We start from the raw sequence: 12,192 nt of genomic DNA, 5'->3' as shown, positions 1-12,192 counted from the left end.
ACCTGCTCCCTTGGATGGAAACCTGTATATATATCTGTGACCAATCAGGTATCCAGTGCAAAGCTAGATTTCACTAAACTCTACTTTAGACATACTTGATAGCTTCACCTTGTGTTGCCGCCAGCCAGGTTCATAATTAATGACAAGGGCTCTCTGAGTGTCTCATCCATCCATCCATCCATCCATCCATCCATTCCTCCACTCAGCATGCAATTTAGGTCAGCTGTTGAAAACGCCACACCACTGATGGTGCATGAACATCCAGATTATTTCAGATTTACACTAGTGGACAGATTAGGATACATTAAAGCAACAGGATTTCAACACTATACCATCATAATCTTTTTATGTTTGGTAAATGTGACATAGGGGATCACCCTGCCAAAAATAAACCAATAAAAAAAAAAAAGGTGTCATAATATCTGAAGCACAAACTCATCACTTCTTTCCTTTTAAAAAGAAACAGAAAAACATGAAACGCTACACAGCAGTTGTTGCTAATTTTGGTGAATGGAAGACAAAACTAATCTGAGCCAGAGGGATGAGATGTTGATGATGCTGGAGAGTGCGTGTGAGTGTGTGCGTGTGTGTGTGTGTTTCAAGGAAAAAGAGGATGCAATCAGCTTTGGCTGTCTTCTGGGAACAAGAGCAGGCAGCGAGATTAAAATATATGCTGCTCTCTTCCTGGGATTGGAAAGGGGATGTGATTTCGGAGGGGCCACTTAAAGAGTCATACCGTCGTGCCACCGTAACCGATGTGGTACTGTAGTGAGGTAAAACGTTATAAATATGGTGTCTGTTTTTATATGTTCAAGATTCAACATGATCCAATGCCTCATTTGAACAGGCAGTGAACACAAGAGACAACCACTTAGAAATTACCTGTTAAAAAGGGGTGACAACGAAAACCAGTGAGTGCTCTATAATTTGGGCTGCATCTAATAATTACCTTCATTATTGATTCATCTGTAGGTTCCTGTTTTTGTTTGTAAAATGTGAAAAAAAGAGTCCATGTTGATGTCTTGAATTTGCCAAACCAACATAGACAACTACGCTTTCCTACTGTCACATTTAATAAAGAAAAGCATCAACCCCTTACATCCGAGAAGCCGAAACCAAAGAATATTTGGCCTTTTTTGCACCTCTAGTTCTTACTGTACCTTTATCGAGTAGTTAAAACCATAGCTATATTGTCATTTTACAACGTTGACAAGCAAACACATTCTCAAATATCTCTGGCAGTGACTGACAGTACCTACAGAGACTCTCTCTGCAGTTCCCCTCAGCTCTAAGACGCCTTCTAGCATCTTGCAGCTCATTGTTTTAGTTCACTGGCAGGTCAACATAGTGGAGCATTGAGCAGCTTAAACAGCCGGATACAGCTAGAAGGTAGTGTAAATATTGGTCTAACATTCATAGGGTTACCGGAAACACTACTCCTGCTAATGTTGCTCTGTGTCTGCTGGATGTGTAAACAGGTAACTGTTTGCTAATGTGCTGGTGCAGCCAAGACAAAAAGAAAAAAAACAAAAAACAGTACACTGAAAAAAAAAAAAAGAAGGGACCATTCATTTAAATTGTTGCTCTTTAACTTTATGTTCTTTGACTAATTGCTGCGGCATCACATCAGGCTAAAAGCAAAAAGTGAGGGCTTTGACATGCACGGTGGCATCATGGGGAGAATAAAAAGGACACAAAGTCAATAACAACTTGCCAGAGGGCTTTATTAAAACAGCAGATAAACTGTGCTATTTACCGTCTTTGATCTGTTTGCTTTCTTATTTTAACAGTTTCATGGTATGCTATGAGTGTCTGCCTTTATCTCCTCTCCACCCAGCTCCTAATGTGATCTAGTGCGTTGCCTGTGTGGAGGATACAACCGCAATAAGCTCCTGATTTCTCAATAAGGTTCAACTAATCAGCAGGCGGGGTGCGAGGCGATGGTCAATTCTTAGGGAGAGACAGGACTGTGAACTAAGTATAACAGGAATCTATGCGTTGCCTTGGCTGCCAGCCATGCTATCCATGCATAGGAGGCTGGGCGGACATCCAAAAAAAGAAAAAAAAAAAAAAAGGAGCCAGACACAGACAATAATGTTGGGCCACCCTGCCACAGACATCCCTAATGGGGTCTGAGACAAGCATCACCCCAAATTAGCCCCTGGAGCTTATCCTTTTTTACTCCCTTTAAAATATATAACCCTGACTAGGGAAAGACATACTGTGTAATGAGGTGTCAATTTGGAGAAGAAAGGTGAACTTTTCATTCTTGCAGCAACTCAATAGCACAATAGCCTCAAACAAAAGTAAGGTAATCCAACCGTCCTACAGCTCAAAATGAGGAACTTGATATTAAAACAGGAAGAGCTACATAAACTTATAAACCTCCCTTCAGCACAGGGGCCAATAATTAAAGATAATATACTGTATGATAATATGACATGCTACTTTTCTTCACCTAATATATGGAGGTAATAAGGACTTGTGCAGCACCTGCAGCATTATGTAGTGAATTTAATTTTAAAAAGTCTTCTCTCAGCACTCTAAGAGCTTATAAGGATCATTTCTACCTGCACCTGGTGATAGTTTAATGAAAATGGTAGTTTTCTTTTTTTTTTGGAGTGACTCTACTCTTATGAATACCAGTACATATCCTTGCTTCATTCTATATAATCATAATCCATTGGTTTTATTTAAGAAATCCTTCTTTGGTTGCCCCATTAGACATTTAAACCACTCCTGTTATCTTACTGTGACTCACACCAAAACTGGTTTAAAAGATCCCTTCTTGATTTTTTCACTAAAGCATGACTGGAAGTACAGTCACCATCACATGGGGCCTTAAAAAACTTTTTTTAAGTGACATGTTTCAAAGAATAATCAGATCACATCTGTAGAGTACGGGTCAAATTTCTATGTACAGACACCATGACAACGTCCAACTACGCTGTATGATTTACGCTGCCAACCCCCCCCCCCCCCCCCCCCCCCCCCCCCCCAAAAAAAAACCAAGGTCTCAAACTATGACGATAGTTGTTTTGTAGAAAAAATGAGTGTTTGTGTCTTATTTGTCTCCCTCTTTTGATGAGGGTGTAGTAGTTATTGGATCATAAGCTTGCGGTTCGCTCTTTGGAGGCCAATTTCTCAACAGTTGAACCTTTTCTCAACCTTTGCACATGCAAATTATTATGACATGTGTGTACACAAATTGCAGCTCTCACAGCCACAGTGTAAATCTACCTGCATGGTGAGTTGCATTAATTCTTTGGGGAAGGGTAATTATGCGAGGGCTGGGTTCAAGCGGCTTTGTGTCACCTGCAGTATCATGTTTCTCTAGACGTCACGTAACAACGCCCTTAACAAAAGATCAGTGTAGCTCTGAAGTAATGTTGCAATACCTGCCTGCTCAACATGCCACTCACTCTTGAGACAGGACTATAATTTGGAAGTCACCGTCAGTGAAGATGAAGTTCCCTCCCTTTGCTTAACCTATAGCAAACAAGTTTCAATAGGATCTGTTTACATTCTCTCATAATTCAACTGCTGTTTAAAGTCAAAACACACTTTTGTTTAAAACTGTCTTTTTGTCATTTCAGTTAGATGCAGCTGATTGCTACGCTTTTGATATTTTGGTGTACTCATGTGTTCAGAGGGCTTATGTGGTGGTCATTGGCTCTATTAAATCAACACTCAGATTGCACTCGCTTGCCAGAGAGAGCCTCTAAATCCTCTCCATTACTCTCCAATGACATGCTGTTAACAGAGCACCCACGTCCATGCGGGGCTCAATGTCAAACGGCCCCACTGCAATATCGCCCTCTGGATACCGAGAAGCCCACAGGACGCACAGATGGAAGGGGGCCGCCGCAAGGTGAACCATGCTGATTTACATTTACTTAAGAAAGAAGCCAGTTTTAGTCCATTTACTACAAACTGCTGATGATGCTGTTTCAGAAATGTTGATTCTTTCCAATAATTGTTAGTTATACAAGTTATATAAGTTTGAGATGAATTTAACAGGGGTAGGTATTGTTTGAAAATGTCTATATTTGTGCCAATACATACTTAATTTTTGGTACAGATACAAATTACTTTAATATTTTCTTCAAACTCCTTTCCCCCAATTTGACAGAAATGCCTAAAACACAATCTAAAAACTGGCAAAAACAGCTGGTTTAAATCATTAACTACCTGAGTAAAGAAAAAGGAAAACTCTTTGGCCAGTACCCAAAAACAAAAAAGGTTTGATACCCAGACCTAATCTTAAAATGTTCCTGAGATGTGTAACCCGGTGATTCCCAACCTGAAGGTCCAGAACCAACCAAGGGTCCCAAGATAAATCTGAGGGGTCATGAGATGATTAACAGGATGAACTTTACATTTTATGAATTAGTGAATAAATGTGTCTTCATTCTGACATTTAAAAAAAAATTCAATGTGAGTAAGAACATTTTAGAGACTGTTTTAATGTTTTTCTGGTGTTTTAACTTGTAATATGTGTACACCATGTGGGCTCCTGGGGGCTAAGAACAAAAAACAGGTTGTCAAGAATTCCAAACATGACGAGTGAAATTATTGGGAAAGAGCAGAAACAACAGACATGAAAAAAAGGGCAGGTGAAACACAAAGCCTGACAAATTGTGTCTGATCCTGTCCGTCCTGTTTTTAATGAATTCATAAAATCTATAAAAAGCCTTTCATATCAAAAGAAGCAGAAACCTTAACACTGAAACCATGTCCGGTATTGTTGTCTGTACTGCGGGTGTTGCGTTATTTATCATTGTAAGTATTGTGATTTAATATGATGCGTTAAACCAACCAAAGAAGCTGATGGCAACTTTCCACATTTGTATACAATAAAGATCATTATTATTATTTATTCATAGGTCTAAACAGGATACAGGTGCAGCCATCTAACAAAGACTCTTTGGTTGAACTTGTCACCACCTGTAGACAAGCCTGCATTCATTCTTGTTTTTGTAGTAACATTACATTATATTAAGAGTATGCAAATCCATTTTAATGAATGGAAACCAACTGAAGCCTTGAACAGCAGAAAAAACACAGTATACATGATCATTTGTAGTTAAGGAGCTAAAACTTGAACACACACTTGTAGGTACTTTAAAATGTTGATGAGTTTAGCAAATTCAAAACACAACGTGGCTCTTTAAGGACAATCCTCAAGGTGAACGTGGGATCTACGGACTCCCTGGTCTCTTCCATCCCTCCACCAAATACTGCTGATGCAAACCAATCCTCAGTCCTCCCAAGAGAAAACACAGCCAAGCACAGGTGCAGGGACACCACTCTTTCATTACCCACCTGGCCTCTCTCTGAAGAAATGGCACAGCTGACAGCTACACTCTGTGCTACTTTTAGCTGATTTAGTTTTCACTCCTTTAAGCACTTTTTTTTCTTTTTTAAACATCTGCGCTTTACTATTTATTTTACGAGCTATTCAGTGTATGTTTCTGTTGAACCTGAACTGCAACATTTATCATTCCTGTGTGACAGTAACAAAGCCCTATGGAAGCTCCGACACTGGCTCGACTGGTATGACAAGATGGTAACTTTCAAACATACTGAAGCGTCTTATGACAAATCAAGGAAGATCAATCACACTTTCCAAACTTTCAAGTTAGACCGAAGCGAAAGCATCCAGAGAGTGTTTATGAAGTTGTTCCATGTTGCTGTTGGCATGAAATGAAATGTCAGTGTGGGAAGGTAACGTGAACGCAGATATAATCAAGTTTGACATATTTGGCAAGCGTCTAAATAACATAATAGGTGCCAGCAACATGAACCTTAGACAAATTACAGGAAGCATCATGGCTTGATTTCAGGCAATGTTTGTTTGAGAGCTGAAAAGACCACTCATGAAATCTGTGTTTCTACTGTTGGTTGGACAAAACAAAGCATTTGAAGATGCCACGTTGGGTTCTAAGAGCTTCAACGACTGGAGATGAGCAATTTCTTAAAGCATAACTGCCAGAATTTGCCAGCTGCAGCTTCTCAAACGCAGGAATTTTATAGTTTTCTTTGTCCTCTGTGACGATAATCCGAATGTCTTTGGATTTTGAGCGAAGACATTTGATGTAAATTTGGGCTGTGGGCCATTTTTCACCAATTTCTGACATTTTATAGACAAAACTAATCGATGAATCACAAAAACATTGTGCAGATTGTGTTATAATGAAAATAATCATTAGCTGCAGTCCTTCTGTAATGGACTTTCTTTTTGCAGTTTTATATTCTAAAAGACAGAATGATTAATCAGGAAAATCAATAATGCAAAGTAATTCACTCTCTAATTCTCTCCTCTTCTGCTCTCTTCCACCGACTAACAACTTCAAGATTAACATCCTTGCAGTGGCTGTTTATCTGCTGAACGCTAAAGGAGGAAGTGCACTGCAATCCCCCCAACCCCCGCCCGACCCCTCCGCCCCCTCACCCCCGACCACAACCACCCTAACCCCTCAATCACAACTTTCTGAAACTGCAGAGAGATGCAAGGAGGGATCTGCTCCCACGCTGCTCACCCATCATGCATCTGCAGTTACTGTACCATACTCTCAGTGGTATGGAAATGCATCGGAGGAAGAGGAGGAGGAGGAGGAACAGGAGGAGGAGGACTGGAGAGAGCAGTCAACATCTAGTTAGTATTTAAATATTTATGGGGCTCTGCAACAGGAGACAGAGAGGAAAGAAGCACAAGAAGCAAAAAAAAAAATGAAAGAGAAAGAGAGGATGAGAACAGTAGAAAGAGTTGTGGTGAAAGACAACAGAGCGCAGAGAGTCAATTACAGGTTACCAACCCGGATGACAAAAGAAGGAGTCTAAAAATCTGCCTCAGCTCACGTGATATGTTTCTCTAAAGCTTTTCACTACATTATAACACAATTTCAGTAGTCAGTGTTAGTTCCTAATTGCCTAAAAAAAAAAAGTGTAAAAAATTATTATTGCTTTCAAACTTTAATTTTGTGACCTGGACAATGATCATTTTAAATCTACCCGTATTCCAAATTGAAAACAAGCTAATTTGCATATTTTCATTCATGTATTTCTATTAAAGTTATACAAAAGATTTAGATTTAGAAGTGAGTAGTTATTTAGATTATACTGAAATCACCTTCACCAATCAGGCCACCAAATTCAGTCTCCCATCATTGTATTCGGTGAGTCAGGTTGTTTTCTCTGACTTTATGTGAATGAAAATGTGCAAATTCAGCCATTTTCCCATTGGAATTAGTAGCATTTCTTGTCATGAAAAACTAGTACAAATTTGTTAGTGTTATTTGAGGCCGAACTGGGAATAAAATGCTTCCTGACAGCGTCTGATCATTCTTAGTGCAGCTATAAATATAGTAATGAGCACACATTTACAAACATGCGTGCACACGTACCTAACACTTATCTAAGAACAAATATAGGTCATCCTCTCATGATAATTAGAGCTCTTTTTGTGGTCTCGAATTAGAAATCAGTGCAAGGCGCTTTTCTCATTTTCCCTCCTAATAAGCGAGCAACATTTATGATAAGATATTCAGACAATAAAAACCTCCACAGAGGGAAATCTGCTCACAATTTGTAACATATGATGGACTGATTCATTTATTTGAGCCTTTTTTTCTACATAAAAAGAGGAATAGTGGTTGTATAATTGAAGGTATGCTTTATTTCTACATCATCTCATCATAGAAATATTTAAATTATAGATCCAATATTGATCTGGATGGAAACTGTTGGCTTATTGTGTGCGAATTAAGCAAAAAGCTGCAACTATTAATTCATTTTATTATCAATTAATCTGAACATTTTCACAATTTCTTAAAACCAAGACAATTTAGACACTTGAGACCTTTGAACCAAGGAATGTTCATCTGAAAAATTACCCATTACTCAATTATCAAAATAGTTGCCAATTAAATCGACTAATCATTGCAGCTCTATTATCTTTGGGTTGTGGACAAAGCATTGGCCTTCACATTGGACTTTGGGAAACAGTGATGGACATTTTTCTCCATATTTTGGACCAAACAACAAATCCATTAATTGAGAAAATAATCCACATAATCCTACGTAACTGAGACGCGATAAGGCTTTAACAAAACCTTCCACTGTTGGCTATAATCAATTAGATCTTCACTAAAAGCCTGAGAGTTCACCTGTGTGCTGAACATGATGCCCTTGCAGGAGGACGCTGGCATGTGTTGTGCAACATTTGGAACAAATATGCAGCCCCCTTTATCATGAAAACACACTCAGAATAAGTCAAGAACCATAAAAGTGACTATAAAAGTACGCAGAGCGGGTGAGTCTGGTCGTTTCAGTCAAGCCGGTCAAAGGAGTCCACCTTTCCCGCTATAAAAATGTTTAACAGGACTTTAACTGCTCTTACCAAAGACAGCACTCTCTACAAAGCCTTTTTCTTCTTCTCTGTTCTGTGAGGAAATCATTGTTAAAATTGGTGTCTGTGGTGTGATGTGCATCCATATGAGGGGAGTCTCCATCAGCACAGAAAACAAGCCACGGCCTGATGTGGACACAAGCTGCTGCTGCTGCCCAGCTGCACATTTCACAGTCAAGAGAGTGTGCTGAGCTGTCTGTCATCTTAAGACCATTCAGTCAGACAGACAGCAATGCCTCCACATGGCAAAACCACCTACACACTCTCTCTCTCTCTCTCATACTCACAGTCTCACTCACAGGGAGGGAAGATAAATTGTCACGGGGGTCATTTTTGGTGTTTCAGCAATTGAAACAACACCTCTTATTTATACTCGGGCTACATTATTGCTGTGACCCTTAGAGGGCCGTGTAATGAAAAGAGTATTTCCACAAATCTATGCCAACATTCTCCAAGCAAGAGCGTCAAAGGCAGGCACGTTGATAAAATGCCACTTCCAGTAAAACTTTCAAAATAAAACAAATGTGATGGAAGAGAGGCTGCCAACTCTTTTCTGAATGATGTGCTTATTTTGTCCAACATCCATCCCAAAAAAAAAAAGCAGAAGCAGACGTTCACTGACTATGAATTTCCTTCATAGCCAACACTTATAGGGGAATAAAATGATTGAGTGATTAGTTTTGTTTTTTTAAAGGAAACTTGGGTTCAGTGAAACATGTGTGGCCAGTGGTGGAAGAAGTACTGATATACTTTACTTACAGTAAGTAAAAGTACCAATAGAGCACTGTAAAAACACTCCATTACAAGTCAAACTCCAGCATGAAAGATCCTACTTAAATGAGAAATATTAAGCTCATTTTCAGCTCTGTGTTTTTATTCTGTGACTCCAATGGACTTCAAATAACTCACTTATCTCATACTCTACTATTATTACTACTATACCCTTAATGCAGCCCCTCAGTTCAGCCTCCGTCTCTTAACATGCAGTTTTAGTTCCTTTCTCTTTAAGGCTCACCTCACGATGAGCCCACTCTTACTTAAAAACATGAGATTTTTACTATAAAGAATGTTCAGGAAATTAAATATTTGCCTCCCAGAATTAGAGGAGCTTCTATATCAGTGCTAAAAAACTGTTCACAATACAAGATATGAACATATTTGGAGCCAATTGGTCAATAGATCTGTTAGAAATAATGCAAGGAGGAATAGTACAAGCAGAAACAGGTTTGATGAAGGACTGCAGACAACTATGACTGTGTAATGGAAAAAACTCCCAAAAGTAAGGAAAAACACCACAAAGTTAGCCAGGCGGAGCAGTGAACTCGCATGCTGGGTGTGGAGCAGATGATTAAAGGAATCTGTCATGAGTTGATGTCAGCTCGGGCTGAAAGGAGAGTGAAAATGTTGAAAAACTAAGCTTTCTCAGTCAATATAGCATGCACTGAGGAATGTATTACTCCCGTTAACGTCATTACAACACTGACTGGACATCCACATACAATATACCTACATTTCCTTTAATTAAAAGTACATAAGTGTTAGCAGCAAAATGTACTGAATGTATTAAAGTAAAAGTACTAATTTTGTTCCTCTGACTGATAGTATATGATATCAATAAACTATTCATACTGAAACAGCATGTTACTATAGTAGGTGCTGGAGGTGGCGCTAGTTTAAACTACTTTATACAGTTGGGTCAAAGGGTCACTAGATAAATCTGAGAGGTTATGAGATGATAAATGGAAGAGAAAAGAAGGAAAAAAAGTTCTGATATACAAATCTGTTTTCAGTTTTGGGACTTTTTCCTCTTATATTTGGTGAAATATTGGATCATGTGAATGTTTAATGAAACCATGTGAGAAGTTTAACAACTCGACGTGTAAGACTGTAAGGCGTCAAAAAGCCAAAAAGGTTGGAAACCACTGTTTAATCTTTGTACTTTAAAAGCTTGTTATATTGTCCACTGTGTCAAATCATTGTTGGAAAAGTTACTAAAGCTGACAAATGTAAAATGTAGAAGAGTAGAAAGTGCAACATTTCCCTCTGAAATGTAGTGCAGTGGAAGTGTAAAGCAGCACCTAATGGAATAAATGTACTTTCCACCACAGATGGTGACAGAATCTGTAGTTGTGAAACCACTCATGGATTTCACTTGAAAATGTGTGATTCATCCAGTGCTGCTTTCAAGCCATTAGCTAATTGGCCCAGGTGGTGGTGGTGGGGTCGGGGCAATTAAAACACAAGTCAAATTCCAAGTGTTTAATTGTAACATAGCTCACTTGAGATTAAAATCTAGTGCAGAAATCTTCCACAACTCATGTACATCATGTTGGATTTCACAATAACTTATCTGATCTCCTGACAGAGGATTTCTTCAAGCACAGGCCTCTTTCTTCAAGTAACTGGCCATATGCTGACTTCAATATCCATTCATTCATTCATTCATTCATTGAGAGGCAACCTGTGGATTCAGGATTCCTCCACCTGCAAATCACTAGAGCCAAAAGCAGCAAATAAGTAGTTTTAAGTGTTTGCTTTTCAATTGAAGGCCACCGTGCGTACTTCCCATGCTGCTCCATGCCGACTGCGGCTCTGGCTGCTCCGCTGCCCCGCCACCCTGCTGTCGGAGTCGGCTACAGCATCGAGCCAACTGCGCCCTATCTCCTCACTAAACCCCAACCTTTAAATAGCGTTTAAACAGGAATAAACGAAAGCCTGAACCCTAACCCAAAAAACACCCCAAAAACACACTGTGAATTTTACCACTCGGACCGTGCTCGGAGGTATTTTCAGCCCCGGCGTGTTGATGCTCAGTCCCGCTGCTCCGACCACACAGCCCATACAACCAGTGAAAGCTGCTCCACGACGCACCGCTGCTCCCCAGAATTTACACTCAACCCCCCCCCCCAAAAAAAAACCCTCAATACACCCACCTTATCATGACAGAAAACTGAGATAAAACGCTGAACCTACCGTAGACATGACTCGGTGCGGGTGGCTCCTTCCTCTTGCGGCTGTCAAAGAGGCTGTGTGGTGCAGCAGCTGCGGACTCTCTGCCTCCTCCCACCGGCCGCCCCGGGGCTCTGGCTGCTGGGATACTTCCACCGGTTCGGCCCCGCCGACTGCCTGTCTGTGTGTCTGTCTGTCTGCAGACTAAAGCATGGAGACAGACTGCTAAACAAATATGAGACACAGAGTGGGCAGGGCGTGTCACCCCGCCCGTCTCGCCGGTGCACGCCGTGCTGTCGTATGCAAACCGAGCGTCACATCAAATTTCATTCAAAAAATCCGGGAAGTTAAGGTGAGTTTCTTCATACTTAATCGTTATTTGTAACAAGCAGGGGCGGAGTTTACCATTGGGCAAGGTAAGCAACTGTCTTAGACCCCCAACTAAAAGGGCCCCAAGCAGATATAGATTTATTATGATGCTTAGATATGAAAAATATTGAATTATGCTATTCTAACTCATTTTACCCTAAATTAATTTACAAAAGCCCATAAAAGCACTTAAAAATATGCAACTGCAGATGAAAACATTGTACCAGTACATTAAACCTGACAGTAGGACTGGACGATATGGACAAAATCAAGTACAACAGTTTTGACCAAATAATTCAATATTAATATATCATGACTGTGTGTGGGTAAAGGTCAGGTTAGAAAATGATAACACTTTACTGTAATGCAGCCTTTAAAACCAGGAAAAGACAACACTTATGCCATATCACAATATTACAATAGCCTATCCAAACAAGATGATATATAGTCTCATAACATGACTT

General features: G+C 39.8%; 1 protein-coding gene across 1 annotated transcript in view; it reads right to left on the bottom strand.

Annotated features, from left to right (window-relative positions):
- The window catches only part of si:dkey-97m3.1 (fatty acyl-CoA reductase 1), a 53,550-nt gene extending 42,081 nt beyond the window's left edge, over window positions 1-11,469 (bottom strand). Inside the window, exon 1 of the mRNA XM_053313873.1 lies at window positions 11,384-11,469. Coding sequence (XP_053169848.1) covers window positions 11,384-11,392 — 9 coding nt within the window. The 5' untranslated portion in view covers window positions 11,393-11,469. The remainder of the gene's footprint in view (window positions 1-11,383) is intronic.
- Between the last annotated feature and the right edge of the window lie 723 nt (window positions 11,470-12,192).

This window comes from Scomber japonicus, chromosome 23, assembly GCF_027409825.1.
Source record: "Scomber japonicus isolate fScoJap1 chromosome 23, fScoJap1.pri, whole genome shotgun sequence".
Lineage (NCBI taxonomy): Eukaryota > Metazoa > Chordata > Actinopteri > Scombriformes > Scombridae > Scomber > Scomber japonicus.
This window is presented reverse-complemented; position numbering and strand designations above follow the sequence as displayed.